The sequence below is a fragment of the Schistocerca piceifrons genome, chromosome X (assembly GCF_021461385.2).
Source record: "Schistocerca piceifrons isolate TAMUIC-IGC-003096 chromosome X, iqSchPice1.1, whole genome shotgun sequence".
Lineage (NCBI taxonomy): Eukaryota > Metazoa > Arthropoda > Insecta > Orthoptera > Acrididae > Schistocerca > Schistocerca piceifrons.
In genome coordinates this window covers 208,918,306-208,942,758 of record NC_060149.1, presented here as the reverse complement: position 1 = coordinate 208,942,758, position 24,453 = coordinate 208,918,306, and the positions used below count along the sequence as shown (strand labels likewise).

The 24,453-nt window shown below is 37.8% G+C and overlaps 1 protein-coding gene across 1 annotated transcript in view; it reads right to left on the bottom strand.

Moving 5' to 3' along the window:
• Positions 1 to 1,340: 1,340 nt before the first annotated feature.
• The window catches only part of LOC124722883 (glucose-6-phosphatase 3), a 138,357-nt gene continuing 115,244 nt past the window's right edge, over positions 1,341 to 24,453 (bottom strand). Inside the window, exons 5-7 of the mRNA XM_047248020.1 lie at positions 21,196 to 21,469; positions 18,501 to 18,672; positions 1,341 to 8,127 (exon numbers count right to left, since the gene is read on the bottom strand). Of these exons, the coding sequence (XP_047103976.1) occupies positions 8,119 to 8,127; positions 18,501 to 18,672; positions 21,196 to 21,469 (455 nt within the window). The 3' untranslated portion in view covers positions 1,341 to 8,118. The remainder of the gene's footprint in view (positions 8,128 to 18,500; positions 18,673 to 21,195; positions 21,470 to 24,453) is intronic.

The following is a 24,453-nucleotide window of genomic DNA, read 5'->3' as shown; positions in this document are numbered from 1 at the left end:
AGACACTTCCTTCACAATTGACTATATGGTTTTAATTTTATCCTGTGAATTAGCTTTTCTGTTTGTGTACCACATATTCTGTCCCTTCCTAATAACATTTTAAGCACCTTACAATACTGTTTGTATGGGCTACTATAGCTTGATTATGACTACTTCTAACATTTTGATATAATTCCTACTTTGTTCTGCACGATATCCTTATCCCACTAGTCATCCACCCAGGCTGCCTTTTTCTGCTAGTACCCCGTTTAGAATGTTCTAATGGAAGGCAACTCTCAAAGTGCATGAGAAACGTGTTAAGGAAAGCATTATATTTGTCATCTATGTTATCAGCACTATAAACATCTTGTCACTTTTGTTCCTTGTCAAAGTTTAAAAAACTCACTATTGCTGTTGGATTAACTTCCCTACATAGTTTGTAATTGTATGTGACGTTTATTTGAGTACAAAAGCCTTCTAGTGTTAAAATTTGTGCATCATGATCTGAAAGGCCATTCACCCTTTTACTAACAGAATGCCCTTTATTTACATAATTGTACATGACATGGGCCTGATTATTGCCACCTTTCTATCTTTCTTTGATGAACGTTTCCACACTCTCTCTTGAAGAAAGAAGAAGTGGTATTTAACCAATTTAAAGTTTTGCCCCATTTTTAAGTTTATGTCCTAAATGCATAATTAAAAATGAATTATTTAACAGATTTTTGATTTTTAATAGATTTGATCACATTTAACATTAGATCTAATTTCCCTGCTACAGGCATTGATTCTGTGTAGTCTGCAATTTATTGATCTAATTTTCACTTCTGACATCAGATTTTATACTGTTATCTAACTCTTCTGTACAGTCTGTTTTATGTGTTGATAAAGTTCTTTCTTTACATTTTAACAACACATGGTTCTGATTGCACTTGCTACTAGTCAGTATCCATTACGTGCTCCATCTTTCTTCAAACTGATACAGCTGTCCCTGTGGTGGGGGCAGCATGTTAATTTTGTATTTGAAGATAATTTCTTTAGGAAGGAAAAATGAGGGGCAGTCGGGACACGACAGGGGCAGCTGTCTCCTCGCTGTGTACATCCATGCTTGAAGTCCTTAAATTCTACACAAAGAAACTCATGCTTCAGTTTGCATAACTCAAAAAAGTTTATTAGCTGACTGAGAACACTGTAGAAATAGCAAAGGGGAAGAACTAAGACTGAAGTTACTCTGTTTGATTCAGGAGTACTTTAATTTTTATTTTTGACACATTTTCAACACTTAACAACATCCACTAGAAAACGTTTTCTGATATCACATAATAGTTCTGTAATAAAATTAATTTTAAATGTATTCTGAACATATATACAACAATTGAAGACAGTTTCATAACTTTTATTACAGCATATTCAATAGAAAGTCATTAGAAATTTGCCGCTTGTACTGAAATAAAAACATTGCATTTTACATCAGTCCGATGACATAAACTTAATTATATTAAAACAACTGGAAACTGGCATTACTACTGTGTGTTAGTTATTTAACACTGCCCGAAAAAGAATACTCCGAACTACATTAAATAACGTAGCTAAACCACCTTTGACAAGTTCAGCAACTGACATCTCTCTCTCTCTCTATTCATAGCCACAAAAATAGTTCCAGGAACTTGATAAATATAATTCATTACTCTTTGGCATTACTAATACTGCTTTTTTTTCAAATATAATGAAGGATATTAAAATAGACTAAGAAAACTCAAGAATGGCTTCAGTAGTAGCCACAATTCATGACATATTTTTGCTACGGACATTGCTTTCAAACTTTAAATGGATACACACAGCTCAGGATCTCAACACTTTGAGACAACAGAAAAGCAGCTGAAAGTTATCAATAACATTTAAGAGAAATGCTAGGATCATCCAGAAAAATTTATTCACACAATATATAAGGATATATGCTTCACCTTCTCAGGGTAGAACAGAAAAAAATAATTACTGAAATACAAAAGAAAAGAAACAATCTTTTCTCACAACACAACTGACACTGTGTTAATGTTTTCTTTAATGTTTCCTGTTATCATTTTGCATTTTTGTGCCTTACTACAGGCGGTTTTCCTCTACATTAAAAAAATTCACTTCAGTTCTAAGGCTGGGGTTGAAAGTGGGGGAAAAACAGAAAGAAGAGTGTGTGTGTGTGTGTGTGTGTGTGTGTGTGTGTGTGTGTGTGTGTGTGTGTGTGGAGAGGAGGGGAGGGGGTGATGGTTGGAGAAAGTTGAAGAAATGGTGGGATTTAGCAGCTTCGACATACACAATGTACCATCATGGGTCTAACTCACATTAAATACCATACACTAAACACAAACCTGATACCACTTGTTACTATTTTTAACAACTGTGTTCCAACTTCCATACATTCTAGTCTACAACTGTCTATAATCAAAGACTATTCTGTTCACCTCTAGTAACATTAAACTTTTAGTCATCTCGATGTCTCAAACACAGAACTCACAAAAATGATGAGGCATACTGATTTATAGTCTGTCTGTGTGCTCCATGAGGTTAACTTTGCATGTACAAAGATTTCAGCTGTTACGTTATTTCCCCTCAAAACCTCACAGTTTCAGCACCAACCTACACTAGTAAATTTTCCTCTGTTGTTTACCATTTTATATTAGTCTTACTTATTTTCATTCATATCTGTACTTCAGCCTCTTTCCATTACATCTCTTGAACAACAAAATTATTTAATATGATCAAATTATTGCTACCAATTTGATAGACATTTAGATCAGTTTTCATAAACGAATTTATAAATGACCGTAACAAAGAATATCAATATAATCCTCACAAGCAGCAATGGGCTTTTGTACCTGAAGTCACATTTGAGTATTATCTTCAGAATTAATTAACTGACAGGTATGCTCTTAGCCAAATCTTTTTTCAGGGATTAGTCTGTGTGCTACATTAGGAAATGATTTTCACCCATAAATTCATTTGTCACAGGCCTATGTGAGAAATATCACTGGAGGTTGAAATCATAATTATTCACAATAATTTCCTTCACGGTGTGTCTTATGTCTAAAGAGGCTGTGCTACAATTCTTTTGCAGTATTACCTTAGGATGGCTACACCTGTCACAGCGTACTTGACAAGTATAAACACGCAAGTCACTTGTGCACCCATGTACAATTCTGTATAAGGTTAAAACTGTGCAAATATTTAACATGTTATTATTTGAGACATGAACAAATTTCCTTCTCTACACTTGTGCATGCTGCACCTGCACATGGAAACAATGAACATGGGTAGCAGAGACTTCTACACACTTGTCACAATCACCAACAAGTACTTATGATTACTGAATGTGAGTGTAAATGTTAACAACTGAATGTCATGACAAGTGATTACTTGAAATATTGCCAGAAAATGAACTGACTGCACTTCGTGAGACAGTAGAGAAGAAGGTTAATAGCCTGAAAACTAATGTCACAGACAAAAAATACTGAAACTTAAAGCTCAAGCTCTTGTGCAGATTAAGTATATGTACCAAGTCTATGGTAAAATAAACTTTTTGACTCTTTAACTGGTCAGGATATTCTACAGAGAGCACCTTCTAATCTAAAGGAAACAGACATAAATACTATTAATGTTTTATTTAATTAATTTCTTTAAATACTTCAGTGTAAAAAATTATACTGCTAGGGCATTTACAAAATACTTTGTAAATTTACCTCACACTTGTTTCAACTTTAATGCCACATTACCGAAACAAAAACTCTCCAGAGGCACCATATTTGATTAATCCATCATTGTACCAATACTGACAAATCCAGCTTCCATTTTGGGACTCAACAGACTCATATGGAGGATAAGTTTGATCTAGTGTGGACACTAAATAGTTATGCAGTGAAAAATTTGATTTTACTACAGAATCATTGTGATGGTAGTTTTACTTTTCTTCCATGTTATTTAAACCACACTATCTGTATGGTTTCAGCACATTAGTACTTTGGGGAAAAGTATCATCTGTTGTAAACAAATATAGAAGATTTCATAGAGTGTTTATGGCTTCAGTACCTTTACGAATTCTTAATGAGGGTATCTGCATAATTTTTTAAAAATAAAATACCATATTTTATAGAGCCTCTATCCCTCCAAAATTAGATACTTTATCAGTTGCACCAAAATCAAACTCAATAAATTGGTATTTTGTATCTGAAATAACATGTAGAAACATGTTGTGTATGTTTCTAACTGTAAAAATTCCGTCTCTACTCAAGGTCGCCTGCAACAGACTTCCAGTAATGTTCTGTCTGCAGAAACTGGTATAGCAAACGTTTCCTTAAAAACCTGTTTTTCATTTTAGGAACTCAAATCAGGAAGCTACTCAAATTTTTACAGCCTTAGTGCCACATAAAAGCAGTCTACCATTTCATACCAAATTTTGCAATTGGTGAAACAAGATACTGAAACACCAGTACCTGCTGAAGAAAATGTCACTCATTTATCAGCTTCAAGAACATCACCAAATGCATGGCCACCTAAAGAAAGTCTATCAAATATATATGATCCAAGTTCTTCACACAACAGAACAACATTTTATAACACCTAAATAGAATAGTGACAAAAATGATATTTTTGGTAAAATGTAGCTATTCACTTGAGAGAGATAACAAGTAACATAAAGAGGCTGCTGGTAGAATACAAAATAAAGAGCTCTTTATTATGGCTCCATTAACAGAAACACAAATTATATATTGGTACCTAATTCATAATAGTGTCTGAAGCCTACTATTGTTACTTTTCTTCACTCATGTACCCAAATAATCAATCCTCAACATACCACTCCCAAGAATGACTACATTGCTTCAGACATTTCATATCTCAGTAACTGTTAATTTCTTTGTAGTTGCATATAACTGAAGTGACCTCCTTTAAAAATACAATAATTACTGTGATTCATTTATATGAAATACAATCTTAAACATCTGGGATTACACAGTAATAATTCAGGTTACAAAACAGAAGCAATAATAAGAGTTACACATGCTGTAAATATGCTTTCACTCAAAACAATGTAGACTGCTAAGTACACTTCAGGAATTTATAACTTACTGCTTGTTAAATTATAGCTGCGTATTTATGATCTTCACAACTTATTCCAGTTGCTGTTAGTCTTTCATAATAGTTTAACACATAACAATACACTTTTTTAAATAAAGGAGAGAGAAGTGATAAATGATTTACGTGTCTACTCGCCTATCCTAAGGTGACTACGACAATCGTACAAATATCTTAAATGTGCTTTACCCTTTAAGTAGGCATGGCAGATATATCCGTCCCTGCTCTGCTAAATCACAATGGATTGGATGGATACATCTGGCTGCCGCATTCTGTGGTTAGTAGCTAGTGGGAATGATAAGTTATCTGCATGCCATTGAAACTGTGGTATTAGTTGAGCTTCGTCCACTAGATGGCAGCTCTATTCAGGCAACACAGCGTATTCTGTGTTATTTATAACATTTTACACTCGAGTGCACGTCGACAGTATGTGTCCAGTGAAACAACCACAAAAAAGCACACCTTTTCATCTGTGTTTACCACTGTATTAGTGAGGTTTTTTTGTTATCAAATTTGGAGATACAGCAGCTGGTTTTAGAAAGTGATGATAATTTCAGTGACAGTTCTGAAAGGTTTCACAATGTGGATGTTGAGGCTAGTGAAAGTGACTTCGATTCAGAAACACCTGATGAGACACTACTACAGCAGACAGTATCCAGTACATCTGTGCACGCTAGTTCAGTTCATGATCAGTATTTGTTCAGTGGTAGTAGTGGTACACTTGCACCTCTAAACCAATATGATGTGATGAGTTTTTTGTGTGTTTTGTAGATGATGCTTTGTGTAAAATACCACCTGAATGGACGAAGTGTACACTCGGATTGTTTTGTAGACTTTTAGCATATGGGGGTAGCAGCAAATTTCAGTGTACTTAATTGACTTGTGCATATGCACTTGTTAACTATGTAGTAGCATGTGTAGTTTGCTGTGGCTGATTAGGATCTTTAGTTAGAATTTATACTTGGGTTTTGAACTATTTCCCATTATAATGAGTGTTCTGAAATTCCCAGTACAAACCTCTAAGACTTGTAGAGGAGAGTGAGTACAGATATCCTGAACAGGAGCTTGTGTCCAGAAACATCAACTAATGATGCTACAAAGCATCAAAATTATAGGTGCCGGTGCCTGAAAATGTATGTATATGCAGGATGATTCCATGATGATGTTACAAACTTTCCAGGATGACAGAGAAAGATAAATGTATCAGTTTGAGGTCACGGCGCCAGTACCGGAAACAAACAAAAACCATTCTGCTACCTCTGACAGTGGAATACATGTACTGGTACTGTTGCTGCTAAGATTGTAGGATAGGCAACTTTCAGAGGTGGTAGTATGGACCAAAAGAAAGAAAAAATGTCCACTAAACATGGGCTCTAAATGCATACCTTAGGAGCTACGAGCACTTGTTCATCTTAGCTAGTGTGAAACACATTTCCTCTATTGAATGAGTGCTCATAGTTCTTAAGGATGATGTTTAAAGGCTTTTTTCCTGTTTTAGTCCATAATACCACCTCTGAAAGTTGCCTACCCTACAATCTTGACAACAGTACCAGTACACGTATTCCACTGTCAGAGGCATCAGAACGGTTTTCGCTTGTAACTTTCGACTCATTTGTTTCTGATACAGGGACCAATACCTCAACACATTTATCCTTCTCTGCCATCCTATAAAGTTTGTAACATCATCACAGAATCATTCTGTATATACATACATTTACAGGTGCTGGTGCCTATAACTTTGATGCTCTGTAGGATGGCTGGATGACATGTCCACACATGGGTTCTTATTCGAAATGTTAGATACTCATTCTCTCTATAAGTCCTAGAAGTCTCTAATGGGAATTTCTGAATACCCTGAATATTTTATCCCAAGAATACTGATCATGCACACAGGTAAAGCTGTTCAAGTGCAAAATTACTGTAAAACAGATATCTGGGACAAGGGTTCTGGTCTATACCACAATGTGTGCTGGAAGAAGTAAATAAATAAATAAATTACTGACAATAAAGGCTGCATATTTACATTTGACTCTTTATGCACTACACAGATACAATCAGCCACACAAAGTAACCCAATTACTGTATTCTTTATTCTGAATTTACTATAGGGTTCTGTGTTTAGTTATAATAAATGACTGGTTACATTTAGTAGTGTTTATAATTTCACATGGGGAGATATCAGGTAAAAAATGGAAAGAAACACACACACACACACACACACACACACACACACACACACACACACACACACACACAGAAGCAGATTGACAAATGAAACAGTGATCTGTTTGGTTCATCGTATTGAAACTGTATATCATGTCTCCAATCAAGTCACTCTACACAGAAAATTTGAGGTTAAGTACCAAGATATCATGAGTGATAAAATTTCAGCAGAATAGTCACTGAAGGATGAAACAAGAGACATTAAACAGTTTTAAACCTTGACTTTACAATTATAGGATCTGACAACTACATCACAGAATAAAACATTTCAACTCAAAAATTTGACACGAGTTTTGCCCCAAAGTCACATTATCATCTGATAAGTAGCACATATTTTTCACACATTAAGTCACACAGATCAACCACACCTTATGGCAAAATCAAACAGAAACAATATTATCAAAAATGTGCAACTAATGCAACACATTCACAAATTAATGATCATAATTATGCGATGATTGCACTCTGTGGATTTAGTGCATACAATAAGTGCATGTTTCAACTTTCAATATTATGTAACTTGAAATTATTCTATATTATATTTATACAGATGCAATACACTATAAATACACGAACAGCAAATACAACAATTGAATGAATTTTGAGGCTCACATTTATACAACATGCTGACATAAACTAATATGCCTTTGTCTTGGAAACAAATCCGTATATGGAAGCAGTCTCTAACAATCTTCATGGTATTTCTGCATCTCAGCAATCCAAATGATTTTCAGTTGTTTCAACACATTAGGTTACTTCATATAAGCAACAGCAACAATAACCAAAGCTTCAACTTCACATCACCTGGAAGAAGAGAACAAACATGACAGTTACAAATATTTACTAAACACTTTCATGAAGTCATTAAATTGAAATAAATACGGAAAACTTTTTAAAATCTATAATTGATCAGGACTATTTTTTATTAAATTCTATCTTTCAAAATCCATTTTGTAGGAGTTTCACTGAAGCTACTCCACTGTGAGGAATATTTATTTACTTAAATCACTCCCAGGTTTCCGGAACCAGTACTTCAATTCAAATATTGTTAATTATTGAAACATTCTTTACAGACGAATGGAAAAACTAGTAGAAGCCGACCTAGGGGAAGATCAGATTGGATTCCGTAGAAATATTGGAACACGTGAGGCAATACTGACCCTACGACTTATCTTAGAAGCTAGATTAAGGAAAGGCAAACCTACGTTTCCAGCATTTGTAGACTTAGAGAAAGCTTTTGACAATGTTGACTGGAATACTCTCTTTCAAATTCTGAAGGTGGCAGGGGTAAAATACAGGGAGAGAAAGGCTATTTACAATTTGTATAGAAACCAAATGGCAGTTATAAGAGTAGAGGGGCATGAAAGGGAAGCAGTGGTTGAGGAGGGAGTGAGACAGGGTTGTAGCCTCTCCCCAATGTTATTCAATCTGTACAGGGTTATTACAAATGATTGACGCGATTTCACAGCTCTACAATAGCTTTATTATTTGAGATATTTTCACAATGCTTTGCACACACATACAAAAACTCAAAAAGTTTTTTTAGGCATTCACAAATGTTCGATATGTGCCCCTTTAGTGATTCGGCAGACATCAAACTGATAATGAAGTTCCTCCCACACTTGGCGCAGCATGTCCCCATCAATGAGTTCGAAAGCATCATTGATGTGAGCTCGCAGTTCTGGCACGTTTCTTGGTAGAGGAGGTTTAAACACTGAATCTTTCACATAACCCCACAGAAAGAAATCGCATGGGGTTAAGTTGGGAGAGCGTGGAGGCCATGACATGAATTGCTGATCATGATCTCCACCACGACCGATCCATCGGTTTTCCAATCTCCTGTTTAAGAAATGCCGAACATCATGATGGAAGTGCGGTGGAGCACCATCCTGTTGAAAGATGAAGTCGGCGCTGGCGGTCTCCAGTTGTGGCAAGAGCCAATTTTCCAGCATGTCCAGATACACGTGTCCTGTAACGTTTTTTTCGCAGACGAAAAACGGGCCGTAAACTTTAAACTGTGAGATTGCACAAAACACGTTAACTTTTGGTGAATTGCAAATTTGCTGCACGAATGCATGAGGATTCTCTACCGCCCAGATTCGCACATTGTGTCTGTTCACTTCACCATTAAGAAAAAATGCTGCTTCATCACTGAAAACAAGTTTCGCACTGAACGCATCCTCTTCCATGAGCTGTTGCAACCGCGCCGAAAACTCAAAGCGTTTGACTTTGTCATCGGGTGTCAGGGCTTGTAGCAATTGTAAACGGTAAGGCTTCTGCTTTAGCCTTTTCCATAAGATTTTCCAAACAGTCGGCTGTGGTACGTTTAGCTCCCTGCTTGCTTTATTCGTCGACTTCCGCGGGCTACGCGTGAAACTTGCCCGCACGTGTTCAACCATTTCTTCACTCACTGCAGGCTGTCCCGTTGATTTCCCCTTACAGAGGCATCCAGAAGCTTTAAACTGCGCATACCATCGCCGAATGGAGTTAGCAGTTGGTGGATCTTTGTTGAACTTCGTCCTGAAGTGTCGTTGCACTGTTATGACTGACTGATGTGAGTGCATTTCAAGCACGACACACACTTTCTCGGCTCCTGTCGCCATTTTGTCTCACTGCGCTCTCCAGCACTGTGGCAGCAGAAACCTGATGTGCGGCTTCAGCCGAACAAAACTTTATGAGTTTTTCTATGTATTTGTAGTGTGTCGTGACTATATGTCAATGAATGGAGCTACAGTGAATTTATGAAATCGCTTCAATCATTTGTAATAGCCCTGTATATTGAGCAAGCAGTGAAGGAAACAAAAGAAAAATTCGGAGTAGGTATTAAAATCCATGGAGAAGAAATAAAAACTTTGAGGTTTGCCGATGACATTGTAATTCTGTCAGAGACAGTAAAGGACCTGCAAGAGCAGTTGGACGGAATGGATAGTGTCTTGAAAGGAGTATATAAGATGAACATCAACAAAAGCAAAATGAGGATAATGGAATGTAGTCGAATTAAGTCGGGTGATGCTGAGGGAATTAGATTAGGAAATGAGACACTTAAAGTAGTAAATGAGTTTTGCTATTTGAGAAGCAAAATAACTGATGATGGTCGAAGTAGTAGACTGGCAATGGCAAGGAATCGTTTCTGAAGAAGAGAAATTTGTTAACATCGAGTTTAGATTTAAATCTCAGGAAGTCGTTTCTGAAAGTATTTGTATGGGGTGTAGCCATATATGGAAGTGAAACGTGGACAAATAGTTCAGACAAGAAGAGAATAGAAGCTTTCGAAATGTGGTGCTACAGAAGAATGCTGAAGATTAGATGGGTAGATCACATAACTAATAAGGAAGTGTTGAATAGGATTGGGGAGAAGAGAAGTTTGTGGCACAACTTGACTAGAAGAAGGGATCGGTTGGTAGGACATGTTCTGAGGCATCAAGGTATCACCAATTTAGTATTGGAGGGCAGTGTAGAGGGTAAAAATCGTAGAGGGAGACCAAGAGATGAATACACCAAGCAGATTCAGAAGGATGTAGGTTGCAGTAGGTACTGGGAGATGAAGAAGCTTGCACAGGATAGAGTAGCATGGAGAGCTGCATCAGACCAGTCTCAGGACTGAAGACCACAACAACAGCAACATTGAAACATGCCTACAACATGTCAGTTTCAGCTGTAATAAGAAATAAAATACTTAAGACAGTAGATGAAGCATATGAATCAACTCCACATGACTCTTTCAAGCACTTTTTTGTCTTAATATACTAGAAAAAGTGATAATTCTACATATTGAGTAACTGATCAGGTTAAAGAAATAAAACAAACAAATACATTTCTGAGGAGTATAATCTACCACCATTTCAGTGTCTAAAGCACATATATGTAGTGCTATGAATATTCTGAGACATCAAAAGCACTGTTTTTCTTCAGTACAAAGAGAATCAAGAAGGCTCAATGCATATGGTCCCATTGTTAGAATGCTCTGATAAGTTGAGATATCCAGTTTACACAACAGAAAAGATTGTTTTTGTATATTCATCACATATGTTTAGCATAAGGCGGACCCTATCCAAAAACATACGTATTGTCAAAGCAAACATGGAAATAAAAGAGCTTCAAATCCCAAGATGATTATGCTTAGAATAATTGTGAGATATTATTTCTGTAAATATTGAAATCAAAGAACTTTTCTTTCATCGAAAGTGTCTACTTTCAACTTGTTTGCTGCTTCACAAATTTCTCTCTGTCTGACTTCAATCTATTCACACTTGCATGACCAAATAAGTGATTTGTTTAATAACCTTTCAAACATACTTGATTATTCTACAAAGCTTCTTGGCGGCTGCACTAATACCTGCACTACTGATTATCATAACTGAACAATCCACTGAAATGATATCCAATAATCCTAGTAAATGTCCACCTACAGTGGCTCCTTATATATACTGTAAGCACCAAAGATATCTGTAGATAACATTCATGTAATTATCCAATTGTATGAACATAGTGCATACACCGATCAGCCTGAACATTATGCCCACCTATTGACAGCCAGTATGTCCACCTCTGGCACAGATAACAGTGGCAACGTGTCATGACATGGAGGCCACGAGGCTTTGGTAGTGGTATTACACTGTGCTTAGAGAATTTCTCTAAGCACATCCAACGTTACCTGAGTGACGCCATTCCGGTATGTTGGATTGGAAATGGAAGAGCAGAAGAAAAACTTCATCACTTGTGACCTCCCAGGTCTCCAGACCTCACAACTTATGGTTTTTATCTGTGGGGTTACGTAAAAGATGGCATTTTTATCCTCCCTATGCCTGACACTCTTGAAAGTCTGCGACATCGCAGTGTTGAAGCTGTGAATTCAATAACATGATACCAGCTGCTTCACGTGTGACAGGAAATGAGCCACCATTTTGATATTTGACATGTAATATGTGGTTTTTCATATTGAATGCACAAAAATTTGAACTTTTCTCTTTCCAGGAACGTTGGTATTGTGTTTCTATCTTTTGCAGTTTTGGAGCACTAAATGTTTGAAATCTGTTCCTTCTTTTTGAATAGCCCTGCATTGATTTTATTATTAACTGCTGCTTACACAATTTGTTCAATATGAGCACCAGAGACATTTATGTGAGTTGCACCCATAAAATTATGTGGTCAACAGTTGTTCACAGCAGTTCCAGTGGAATCTGAGCAACATGTTACTGTATACTGGCCTTCAGATCTTGCAGGCCATGCATGTGGAAAACCTTTGGAGATAAACGCCACTGTGGCAGGTTGCGTTCAGCAGATCTTCCACGGGGTGAGCGACATAAGGTGTTGCCCTATCTTGCATGAAAACAGTGGCTTCCACACAGGTGCACCCTTCCAAAGCAAGAATCACATGCCATACAAGGAGGTATCAATAATGTGCAGGTGTCACATTACACCTGACAGGCTCTCTGGATGTAGTCTCTCCACAGAAGATGGACAGAGAATAAAGGTGCTTGTGAATCCACACCATACAGCCACATACGATGAGTGCAATGGCTCTTTGTGCACAACATGCACTTTAACAGTACCTCAAATGCAGCAGTTCTGTGTATTCACTGCACTTTGCAGTGTAAAATGTGCCTTGTCATTCCATAGACTGTTGCCCAGCCACATGTCATCAACTTTCATCAGTGCCAGAAACCAATAAGCAAATTCAGAGCATTGCTGCGGATCATTAGTTTTCAGCTGCTCCACCATATGCATCTCGCTAGGATACCAGTGTAAGATAGGCTGCAAAACTTTCCATACTGTTGACCATGGTGTGGACAATTTTTCTGACACTCCACAAGCACTAGCACAACCCGGGGCAAATGCTGTATAGTCAGTTATGGCAACAGTAATATCATCAATAACTTCCACTGGGATAGACCACCTCCCTTTTGCAGGTGCCACACCAAGCTCAGCCATGCTATCAAATTTCATTATCATCATCATCTTTAAACCATTGAATGATATTGAGCTTCTCCTCAATCCCCACTTAATGCGCCACTGTAACTGCTGCCATTCACATAGAACAGTTTCACTAACAGTGCATGGTCTCTATTCTCAAGAGCCAAACTGTCCACTTACATTATGGCTTGTCAAATGACAGCTTGGATGTCATACCATCATACTTTGTACAGCACCACTTTGCACCTGGAGGCCAAAATTGGAACTAGTTTCTTTTTCCCCCCTCCAGTGTAAATTAGTTCCCCACTAACACAATAGCATATCTATGGAGTCTCGCTGCCACATGATATTACAGCCTACACTGGACCTCCGTGAGTAGCTGCCCATTACTTAAAACCACCCAGTGTTAAGGCAGAATTCAAGTTCAAAAACATTGAGACAAGTAATTTTTTGTGATCAGCACACAGAGGTGTGTGCCTTGTTAATGTGCCAGGATTGGCCAAGAGGGGAAAGGGATAGGCACCCGTTGAGGTGAAGAATAAAACATAGTTTAACCTTTGTGAAGTTTTAATGCCATAAAGAAAGGCAGGCCTGGAGAAGCCGCCAAGACTGAATGGGCAGCCGCCTAAGAGAGCAGGTTAGGAGGGCGTCTGGTCGGTTTTGAAGCTGCCAGCAGAAGAGAGCAAACGGCATGTCCGTTCCCGGCAGCCGACCGCAGTTCCACCCCCACTTGACCACCTCCAAGCCTCCCTATTGGTCGGCCAGATCGTAAGACGCGTAGTTCGGTAGCATTACCTTGTCAGCAACATGTAAGTTTAGCTGCTGAAGGTTCAACACATGAGTTTCAGGGTGGTTCTATTCGGTTCTGGGCAACGTGACTGAGACGCTGCACCTTACCGCCAGGCAGAAGACACTGACGAACATAAAGTGAAAAAAAATAAAAATCAAATTTTTATATTAATAAATCCATTCAGTATTGGCCTTCACTGTACAGCCTGTTAACTAATACTGAAAAATAGTTCACTTTTAATTTCCCACTGGAATATTCTGAACTGTTTCTAAGAAAACTGGATTCCTTACTATGCTGTCAGACAGCAGCAAACAGTTAATTGTCTTTGATGGCTTCCTTTAGATTTTCTAAAGAATTCTGATAGGAAAAATGATGCAGAGATCTTATTTGAATCCTACAATTTGATCTCAGTAATTAACTTACCAACAAGGAGTTTAAAGACAGCAGGGCCCATAAATGACAATGTTTTCTTTGGTGAAGCTCAAAGCAAGAAAATAACTGTTTACTCAGTAACAAATGCTCTCTCTGATCATGACGCACAGTTGGTTACAATAAATGACATAGTGCCTTACAGTATGGATACTTCTCAGTGGAAATCAGTTAGAATAATTATGGAGTCCAGCACAAATGTCTTTAAGAAGAATTTCCAGGAGATGGCCTGGGATGAAATTTATAACTAAACAAATGTCAACATAAAATATGATCTACTGCATGATAAATTCATGCAGTAGATTATTAATACACAGTTATATATGGCCAGTGCATTATTGTTTTAACTTTCCATTAGCCTCATTAAGAGTTTGCAGGCAAACCTGCACATACTGCTACAATAGTTTACTATTGAACATCTACAAGCAGTAAAAACCTAACCACAAAGTTCACAGTTCTTGAAGAATAGGAAGGTACACATGGAGCAGACACTTCATTGTTTTAACACATGGCCTAATTGTGTAACACTTATTTCACAGTTAAGTTGAAGCATTGTTGTTGTTCTAATCAACACAGGTTTCTCGTCTGAAACTCGGTCATGGACTGACTGTCTCGGGACCAAACATCAGGCCCTTATACACTCCTGGAAATTGAAATAAGAACACCGTGAATTCATTGTCCCAGGAAGGGGAAACTTTATTGACACATTCCTGGGGTCAGATACATCACATGATCACATTGACAGAACCACAGGCACATAGACACAGGCAACAGAGCATGCACAATGTCGGCACTAGTACAGTGTATATCCACCTTTCGCAGCAATGCAGGCTGCTATTCTCCCATGGAGACGATCGTAGAGATGCTGGATGTAGTCCTGTGGAACGGCTTGCCATGCCATTTCCACCTGGCGCCTCAGTTGGACCAGCGTTCGTGCTGGACGTGCAGACCGCGTGAGACGACGCTTCATCCAGTCCCAAACATGCTCAATGGGGGACAGATCCGGAGATCTTGCTGGCCAGGGTAGTTGACTTACACCTTCTAGAGCACGTTGGGTGGCACGGGATACATGCGGACGTGCATTGTCCTGTTGGAACAGCAAGTTCCCTTGCCGGTCTAGGAATGGTAGAACGATGGGTTCGATGACGGTTTGGATGTACCGTGCACTATTCAGTGTCCCCTCGACGATCACCAGTGGTGTACGGCCAGTGTAGGAGATCGCTCCCCACACCATGATGCCGGGTGTTGGCCCTGTGTGCCTCGGTCGTATGCAGTCCTGATTGTGGCGCTCACCTGCACGGCGCCAAACACGCATACGACCATTATTGGCACCAAGGCAGAAGCGACTCTCATCGCTGAAGACGACACGTCTCCATTCGTCCCTCCATTCACGCCTGTCGCGACACCACTGGAGGCGGGCTGCACGATGTTGGGGCGTGAGCGGAAGACGGCCTAACGGTGTGCGGGACTGTAGCCCAGCTTGATGGAGACAGTTGCGAATGGTCCTCGCCGATACCCCAGGAGCAACAGTGTCCCTAATTTGCTGGGAAGTGGCGGTGCGGTCCCCTATGGCACTGCGTAGGATCCTACAGTCTTGGCGTGCATCCGTGCGTCGCTGCGGTCCGGTCCCAGGTCGACGGGCACGTGCACCTTCCGCCGACCACTGGTGACAACATCGATGTACTGTGGAGACCTCACGCCCCACGTGTTGAGCACTTCGGCGGTACGTCCACCCGGCCTCCCACATGCCCACTATACGCCCTCGCTCAAAGTCCGTCAACTGCACATACGGTTCACATCCACGCTGTCGCGGTATGCTACCAGTGTTAAAGACTGCGATGGAGCTCCGTATGCCACGGCAAACTGGCTGACACTGACGGCGGCGGTGCACAAACGCTGCACAGCTAGCGCCATTCGACGGCCAACACCGCGGTTCCTGGTGTGTCCGCTGTACCGTGCGTGTGATCATTGCTTGTACAGCCCTCTCGCAGTGTCCGGAGCAAGTATGGTGGGTCTGACACACCAGTGTCAATGTGTTCTTTTTTCCATTTCCAGGAGTGTATAGCCTTACAATAATAGGTACTGAAACTACACACTTTTCGAAGTTAAATTTACACAAATTACAATTGAAATTTACTTCATTCAATTAACTGAATACATCGGAAAATTGCTTCTTTTTAACAGTTTCTTTTACTACAAGAGTTAGGCCAAATTATTTGTTTAAATCCCGAAATTAACATATATAGTTACGCAAACAATACTTCTGACAAAGCTGTTAATTACTTTGGAATTAATTAAGGGCTGGCTTTGCTAACATGTTAACTCATCTTTAAGAAAGAAAGTCTTCAAAGTCTTCATTGCTCAGAAACAAGCTGTAAGAATAATATGTGGTGCTCACCACTAACATCTTGTAGACATCTGTTTATAGAGTTGGGCATTGTGACTACTTTTCCACAGTGTATTTATTCCATCGTGAAATCTGATACAAATAATCCACTATAGTTCAAAAGGAACAATGATATACATAATTACAAAACTACAAGGAAAAATGACATTTATTACTATGCATTAAGGTTGTGTTTAACACAAAAAGTGATTACAATGCTGCAACTGAAACTTTTGATCAGTTATCCACAGATATGAATCACAGACAGCAAAGCAAAATTCGAAAACAAATTGAAAAAGTTTCTCCTTGACAACTCCTCCTATTCCGTAGAAGAATTTCAATTATTGTTACAAGTAAATGGTCGTGGGTAGAAATTACTACCCCACATCTGTAAATTTAAAAAACCTTATAAATGTTCAGCATGTAACCATATTTACAAATTAATTTGCAATGTGAATTTAAAATGACTCATTCCACATCATTGCAATTTATCGTGCAGAATGATCCATGGAACATGAAACAAACAAACTAACCAATGAACTTACTAACTAAAGACAGGAACAGCAGAGAGACTACTAAACATCTAAGCTTTTGGCCAGAAGGCCTTTTCTGAAACAGACAATATACGTACATTCCCAATGCCCTTAGCAGCCAGAGACAGCGGTCGTATGTATAAGAGTTAAATTTGTGTGAATGTGTGTGTGTATGTTGTCTATTTCAGAAGAAGGCCTTCTGTCCAAAAGCTTGTGTGTTTAGTAGTCTTTTTGCTGTGCCTGTTTGCTACTCAACATCTCCACTATATTTTGAGCAGCAATCTGCCCCTTTCATAATTATGTCATTATTCCATCCTGGATTTTCCATTATTTGATTTTAACTAACAAACTAACTAACTTGCCAGCTCGCAATGTTGTAAACTATGGCAACAATCTGTAAAAAAAAAAAAAAAAAAAGAGTGTTCTGTAATACTTGAAAGATTCAACTGTCAAGGCATGGTTTGCAGAGGGCTGCAAACAAATCCATAACGTGAAGTATATTTGAGCACAGTCTGCTACAAGAATGTGTGAACAAGGCAAAGTCGGTGGAAGCAAACGTGATTCAAGGAGTGCAATATATATTTCAGTTGTGGAGTTACAGTCCACAAAATCTTCAGGTGCAGGTCTTGTATACAACCAAGTAGAGAACAAATTAGTCAATTGCCTTTCCATATTAACGGTGGTGAACCAACACATAATCCAACATATCTCTGGATCATGTGCTGGTTCACCAAAAGTTCGAAGTTTACAGATTTTCTAAGTATGATTGAATGCACATCATAAAAGTATTCCAAATAAAATTCTTGATTTATTCTGCCAACAGTTATCTGGGTTTGTTGCTATGGTCTTGGCTGTGAGCAACATAAATAAAGTTTGGAAGGCAGGAGAAGAGATACTTGCAGAAGTGAACCGGTAAGGATGGGTTATTGGTCATGATTGGATAGCTCAGTTGGTACATCATTTGTCCACGAAAGGCAAATGTCTCAGGTTCAAGTTCTGCGTTTTAATCTCCTAGGAGGTTTCAATGCAAATCATTTTACAAACTAGCATCATATAAATAAGTCACAGTTTAATAATAAAAATGCAAAGGGATGTTATAAAGAGAAAACATGTCAAAAAACATTACCTCCGGTATTATTTTAAACAGCAACCATGGTTGAAGCGTAAACAGAAGAAACTGTAGTGGGTAAAATATAAACACATTAGATGTTGTAACAGTTTCAGAGGCACCTGCAATCAACAGAGCAGCAACATATGATGCCAGAAATGCTTTCACTGGTCTTTGGCTCTTTCGTAATCTGCAAAAGTACAGTTGAACTGTAGTAAAGATACATTACAAAAAAATTTTGACAATTCATGCTACACAAGTTTCACAGCAAATGATACTTGAAATGTAACATATTGTAACATTAAATTTATATATAGTTTTTCATTTCTCTGATATTTTAGTTCTTATAGCTGAACTTTTGTTCTGAGCAAGAAAATGAAGGCTGACAAGACCAAAATACATACATGACTACATTCATAGTTCCTGCTACTAAGCCATCAACAATGAATGATGCTGAAGTTGAAAAAAATCTCCACATCATTTTCACATGACTTTTTTATTGTAAATATTCTATCATTGGACAACTTTTATTAAAACTTTCATCATTAAAAAAAAGTGAATCAAAGAAAATGTATGTACAGCAGATTACAATGCACAGTTCCTAATCTTTGTTTGATAAGATCACATGTTATGGCACAAAAACCCAATACTGGAGGTCTAAGGTAGCTCTATATGATATTTAGACATCTTTGACGGTAATAAACATTCACCAGATACTGCCAAATATAATTTAAACAATTCAAAAAATCCAGTAGAAAGCTTTTAATCATTTAATTCTTGGCCAACAACCATCACCCCTTTTTGCTCTTCTAAAACTTACAATATGTTTGTAGTTTGTGAGGAAACTATGGAGCTGAAGAGAAGGAAACTTAAGTTGAAAAAATTGCAGAAACTCTCAGGCAGTACAAATTCATGAGTTGCAAACAATATTATGAGAAGCGTTTCATAAAGCATGTTACATGTTGTCAAAATTTTGTGTGTTGGAATTGTAGCTACATGAGTCAATCAGTATTTAACCACTAAAACAGTTTCACAATTTATTTAATACCCAACTGCTCTTAAAACAGAGATAAAAAATAACAAATATGAATGATGTCAGCTTTTTTTTAATTCTATTAGTGTGTTGATAGACATTGTTGTGTAATTTAGTTTTCCTGGAAAACACAGCCTTAAAAAAAAAAAAAAAAAAAAAAAAAAAAAAAAAAAAAAAAAAAAAAAAAAAAAAAAAAGAGGAAGGGAAGGAAACAAAATGAAACTTCAGGAGTTGGGAGGGTATGCGATGTTATTTCAGTGACTAAAAAATTGAGTCACAATTGGAAAGAATTTGGCAGTATGAGCCCACTTATCAATATGACAATGCACCGTCCTGGCCTGGATGAATACACTGATTCAGTTGGGAAGGGTGTCGCAAAGCCACTGTATGCTCACCTAAGGCAAGCTGACCCATGACTGTTATAAATGATCCTTGTTGTCTTGGATAATAGCACTGGGATGGAGTTGATGGCCAAGATGTTCCCACACGTTCTATCGGGGACAGATCTGGGGATCTTCCTGGTCATGGGAGTACTTCAACATCACACAAAGATTTTATAGACACACACAGCAGGTGGGGATGAACATTGTCCTGTTGAAAAATGACACCGCACTACTGTTGCATGAGAATTAGCACCTGAAGATGCAGGATGTCTGTGACATGTCATAGTGCTGTCATAAATAGATCCCTCAATAACTACAAGCCATGACTTGAAGTCATTGGCAGCTCCCAACACCTTGACCCCAGGATAACGTCACTGTGCCTCTCTGAAACATTGGAAGACTGGGGCCTCTCCCCAAGTCAATGCAATACTCGCTAACAATAGTCATGCACAGTAGCATAAAACTGTGATTCGTCGTTGAACACAATGTGACACCATTCATCATCAATCCACATTTTCCAGTCAAAGTACCTATTCAAATGCAGCTGTTTGTGTTTTGTGTTAACGACAGCTTATACATGTGAAGGTAATGCCCCAGTCCAGGTGCTCTTAGTCTCTGAAAAATGGTGCCAGATGACAGAATGTTGCAGGCAGTCCATTACCTGTGCTCGGATAGCAGGTGTAGATGCGTGCTTGGTGCACAATATGGTGATCCTCCATTATAGCATTGTGGTGGACAGACATGATCAGTTAGAACCTAGACAATGGGTATGCCTGTCCTCGTGCTCTCATGCAGTCAAATATTGGCCATTGTCATATCTGAACGCCTCACAAATTAGGATATTACACAATTTGACCAGCTGACTAAATGGAGATCCTTTTCACACACTGTCAGGTGCTAATAATCCTCATATAAGTACATGACATATCCCTGTCCTTCACAGTAACCACTCAACATCCAATGCTGTTCCTGTCTCTTATATACCCTACCAGGCCTTGCAGCAACACTAAACATGGACAACAGTAATGAACTCTAGTGGCCGTTCTACTTGTCACAGAGAATTGAAATTCAAAATCATTTACATACCCACAGATGGTGTGTAAAGTTATGAAGTTACATTGACATTTGAGCATGTCTTCTGAGTGCTTAATTATTTTTCAGGCAATCTATTATAGCACAACGTAATGAAACACAAAACTGCTTTCATCATCAATAAAATCTCTCTCATTAATGACTGCTTACATCAGTCACTGTACTCAACAACTTAAATCATAATTACATCATATAATCAGCATACCTAAAAACTGGTGCAGATAGAGCTACCCCAAATGTAGTGCCAGCCACTCTGACAAGAGAAAATAGAGGTGTGGTTGTTATGTTAACATTTTCCTCTTGGAAGCACCACTTCAGAGCAAGATAAACAGACCATTGAGGGTCCACACCTGCAATTTTCTGTAGCCAATAAGAAACAACAGAAACTGCCATAAGACAAGCAGCAGCAATCGTTAATTTAAGCCTGCCTGCTGTCCTCCACCAGTTCAGTTTTTTTACCAGCCAGCTAACAGCTACACCTGCAACAAAATAACTGTCTTTCATACACAATAATTAACAGCCAAAACACGTCTTGTGTTCACTACCATTAAGTATGTTAACCCACTTCACAAGTAAAGGTATGTTACCAACACCAAGAGAAAAAAAATTGCTTAGACAACAGTTACAAAAGATTGAATCTGTTTACTTTAATTACTTGAAGAAACATACGAACCAGACATGTTTCTGTATAATATCATTTTATGCATGAACACGTTATGGGATTTCACCAATTTTCAATTTTCTTAATCAGTACAACACTTTTATTGATTCATTTTTGAATGCTGCAGCTGCCTTACGTTCTGTAATTTGTGGCTCCTTTTCTGCACGGACACTTATATTGATTCGTGTAGCACAGTATTTACCATGTGGCCGACTGTTCTTTGTAAAACACACACACATTAATGCACCAGTATTTAATGGAAAATGGAAAAATATCAGTATATAAAAATATTGATATTTTTTCACAATAATATCAATACATATCTCCAATAAAATAGCTAAACAGAATTTAATAGTTTTTATGTTGAACCACCCACTGTTAAAGTAATGAAAACTTTTATGTCCAACAGTTCACCCATAACAGTTTTACATACCATACATTGCAAAGGACTATAGCTGGAATTCACAGTGTAAATATGGTCTTATTGTGGTCTTGTCCAAAAACTAAGCACATATGACGAGGTTGCTCCCATAAAAAAAAGGTAGATTGTTAAGGGTCCCCAACTTGAAACTGCTGCATGTCCTCCTTAGCACGTGCAGGGTGACCAGTGTCAAGTGTTAACTGTGGGTAGGAGGTGAACCAAACTTAGTGGCTATGTGGGTCCTTACTATGCTGTGAGGGTGCTATAGTCACAAATTTCTGTTTTTCCATTGTGATTCATTGGCAGCATGTGCAGAGTTGTTTGGAATCCTGAATCCCTATGGATAAAGTAATATGTAGTGTGAATATATATCACCATCTTTTTGGTGCAGTCTAATGAGGACAAAACTGAGGATATAATCGTGGTCATTTGATATATTTTTATTCCAGTTACAGATCACAATCTCTTGTTTATGTCAGGTTATTAAAATGACCATTTTCATACCTTAGTACAGTTTGCTAATCATATCAAGTCGGCATTTGTAAGAATGGTACAGTTACAATAATGAGCCAGACAAGCTTTGTCATGTACATATCAAATTTAAGCAGCACATGCACAGTTGAAAAAGACATGCTGATTCTAAGAAGAAACTTATTAGGCTGTTCCAGCCTAATTTTTAATTTTGTTTATGTGCCAGTTGACGAGTCAATGCCCCAACTGTACAGTGAGTTGTTACCTTTACTCTTTCAATTATTTACATCCCACCAAGGACTTTCCATTACCATATTTTCATCAGTAGTTTTATACACAGGTTGCCTAGAATGTTTCCTACTTTTTTGTTGCAGTTAAATAGTGGTAATCAATAAAAATGTTACTTTTAAATGATAAATATAAATATAAATAGAAGCCTGACCATATGCAGACATCCAAAGTAATGCTTATATTGTCAGTAAAATCCTGCATGGACATGGATATCCACAAGCATATTTGCAGAGATCTAGAATAATAATCATCATCATGAAGTTAAAAATTAAAGAACTGTACCCATTTTATAACAGTTTTTATTTACTCACATTACATGTGATTCACAAATGTGACTCTATGAAATGACACAGCATGTTAGCAGACTATATTTTATTAAAATTTTTTCATATTAAGTCTCTTACATTCTTATTTTACAGAATGTAAATTATGAGGGCCATCTCCTACAAGAAGAGCACACAGCACAAAAATTCATCAAATCCTTTCAATCACAGTTAAACAACAAAAATAATTTTTACCACCATTAGTCGCATAAAAATGAATTTAAATTTGATTCAACTGACATTTAGAAACATGCAGCCATTAATTCACAATTAAGTTTCAAAACAGAGTACTGGCTTCAACTGACAAAAATTATTCATTCCAGACCAAAGCTTATGTTCAGAGTCCTAGCAAACTGATAGGTTAAAGTAGTTTTCAAAAATTTAATATATGGATCAGGGATGTGTGGATGCTAATAAAATTTGGAATCCATGCATATCTCTAGCAATGAATGACCATTATTTTTCTGTGTTACTGGTTTCCTTAATGAAAAGGTACAAGCTTTTTTTCTAGTCAGTATTTGAGAGTCCTGTCACTGTGTGATAGCACCATAAAAGTACAATCCAGTTTTGTTTTAACTACCAAATATCAGAATTGGATTTATTCAAGATGTTGCCACAAAGTTATACTGATGTTTGCTTATTTGAGGCAATGCAAGTGTTATAAGCTATTTTGAGAAAACAATCACTAAAAGTTACCCGGGATGTATGTGCCTTTACTAACAACATACACTGAAATATGCAACTTGTTCAGGATTACCTTTATACTCTTTATCATCTAATGGCTGATATGTTGACTGTTAGTGGGGGGGCGGAAAAAAATAGCTCATATCTTTACGTATAACACATTCTTTGAAAAAGTATACACACTGAAGAGCAGTAGAAAGGAGGGACAGAACTTCTGACAAAAAGTGGTGAAGGGAAATAATAGAAAAATCTGAATCCAGACTAACTGAAGGCTCATCACTCTGAATATTAATGAGTAAAGGGCAGGGGCGAGAGGGTTTTTATGGTTTAACATCTCCTAGACATTGAGGTCATTAGCAATGTGGAAATGAGGCACATCTCAGATTTAACAAGTATGTGGAAAGAAACTACGTTAAGCCAGTTTAAAGGAACATCTCTGCACTCATCTTATGGAAACTGTAAAAAACCTGGAGCAGTAACTTAAAGCAATGTGTACTATTTAATTCAACTCCATGGCTAAGACTTTTTTTATGATTTAACATACAAATTTATTCATGACTATTTTTTTTATTAACATTCAGTGGACTTTTAAGTTATTTGAGTTTATCTGAA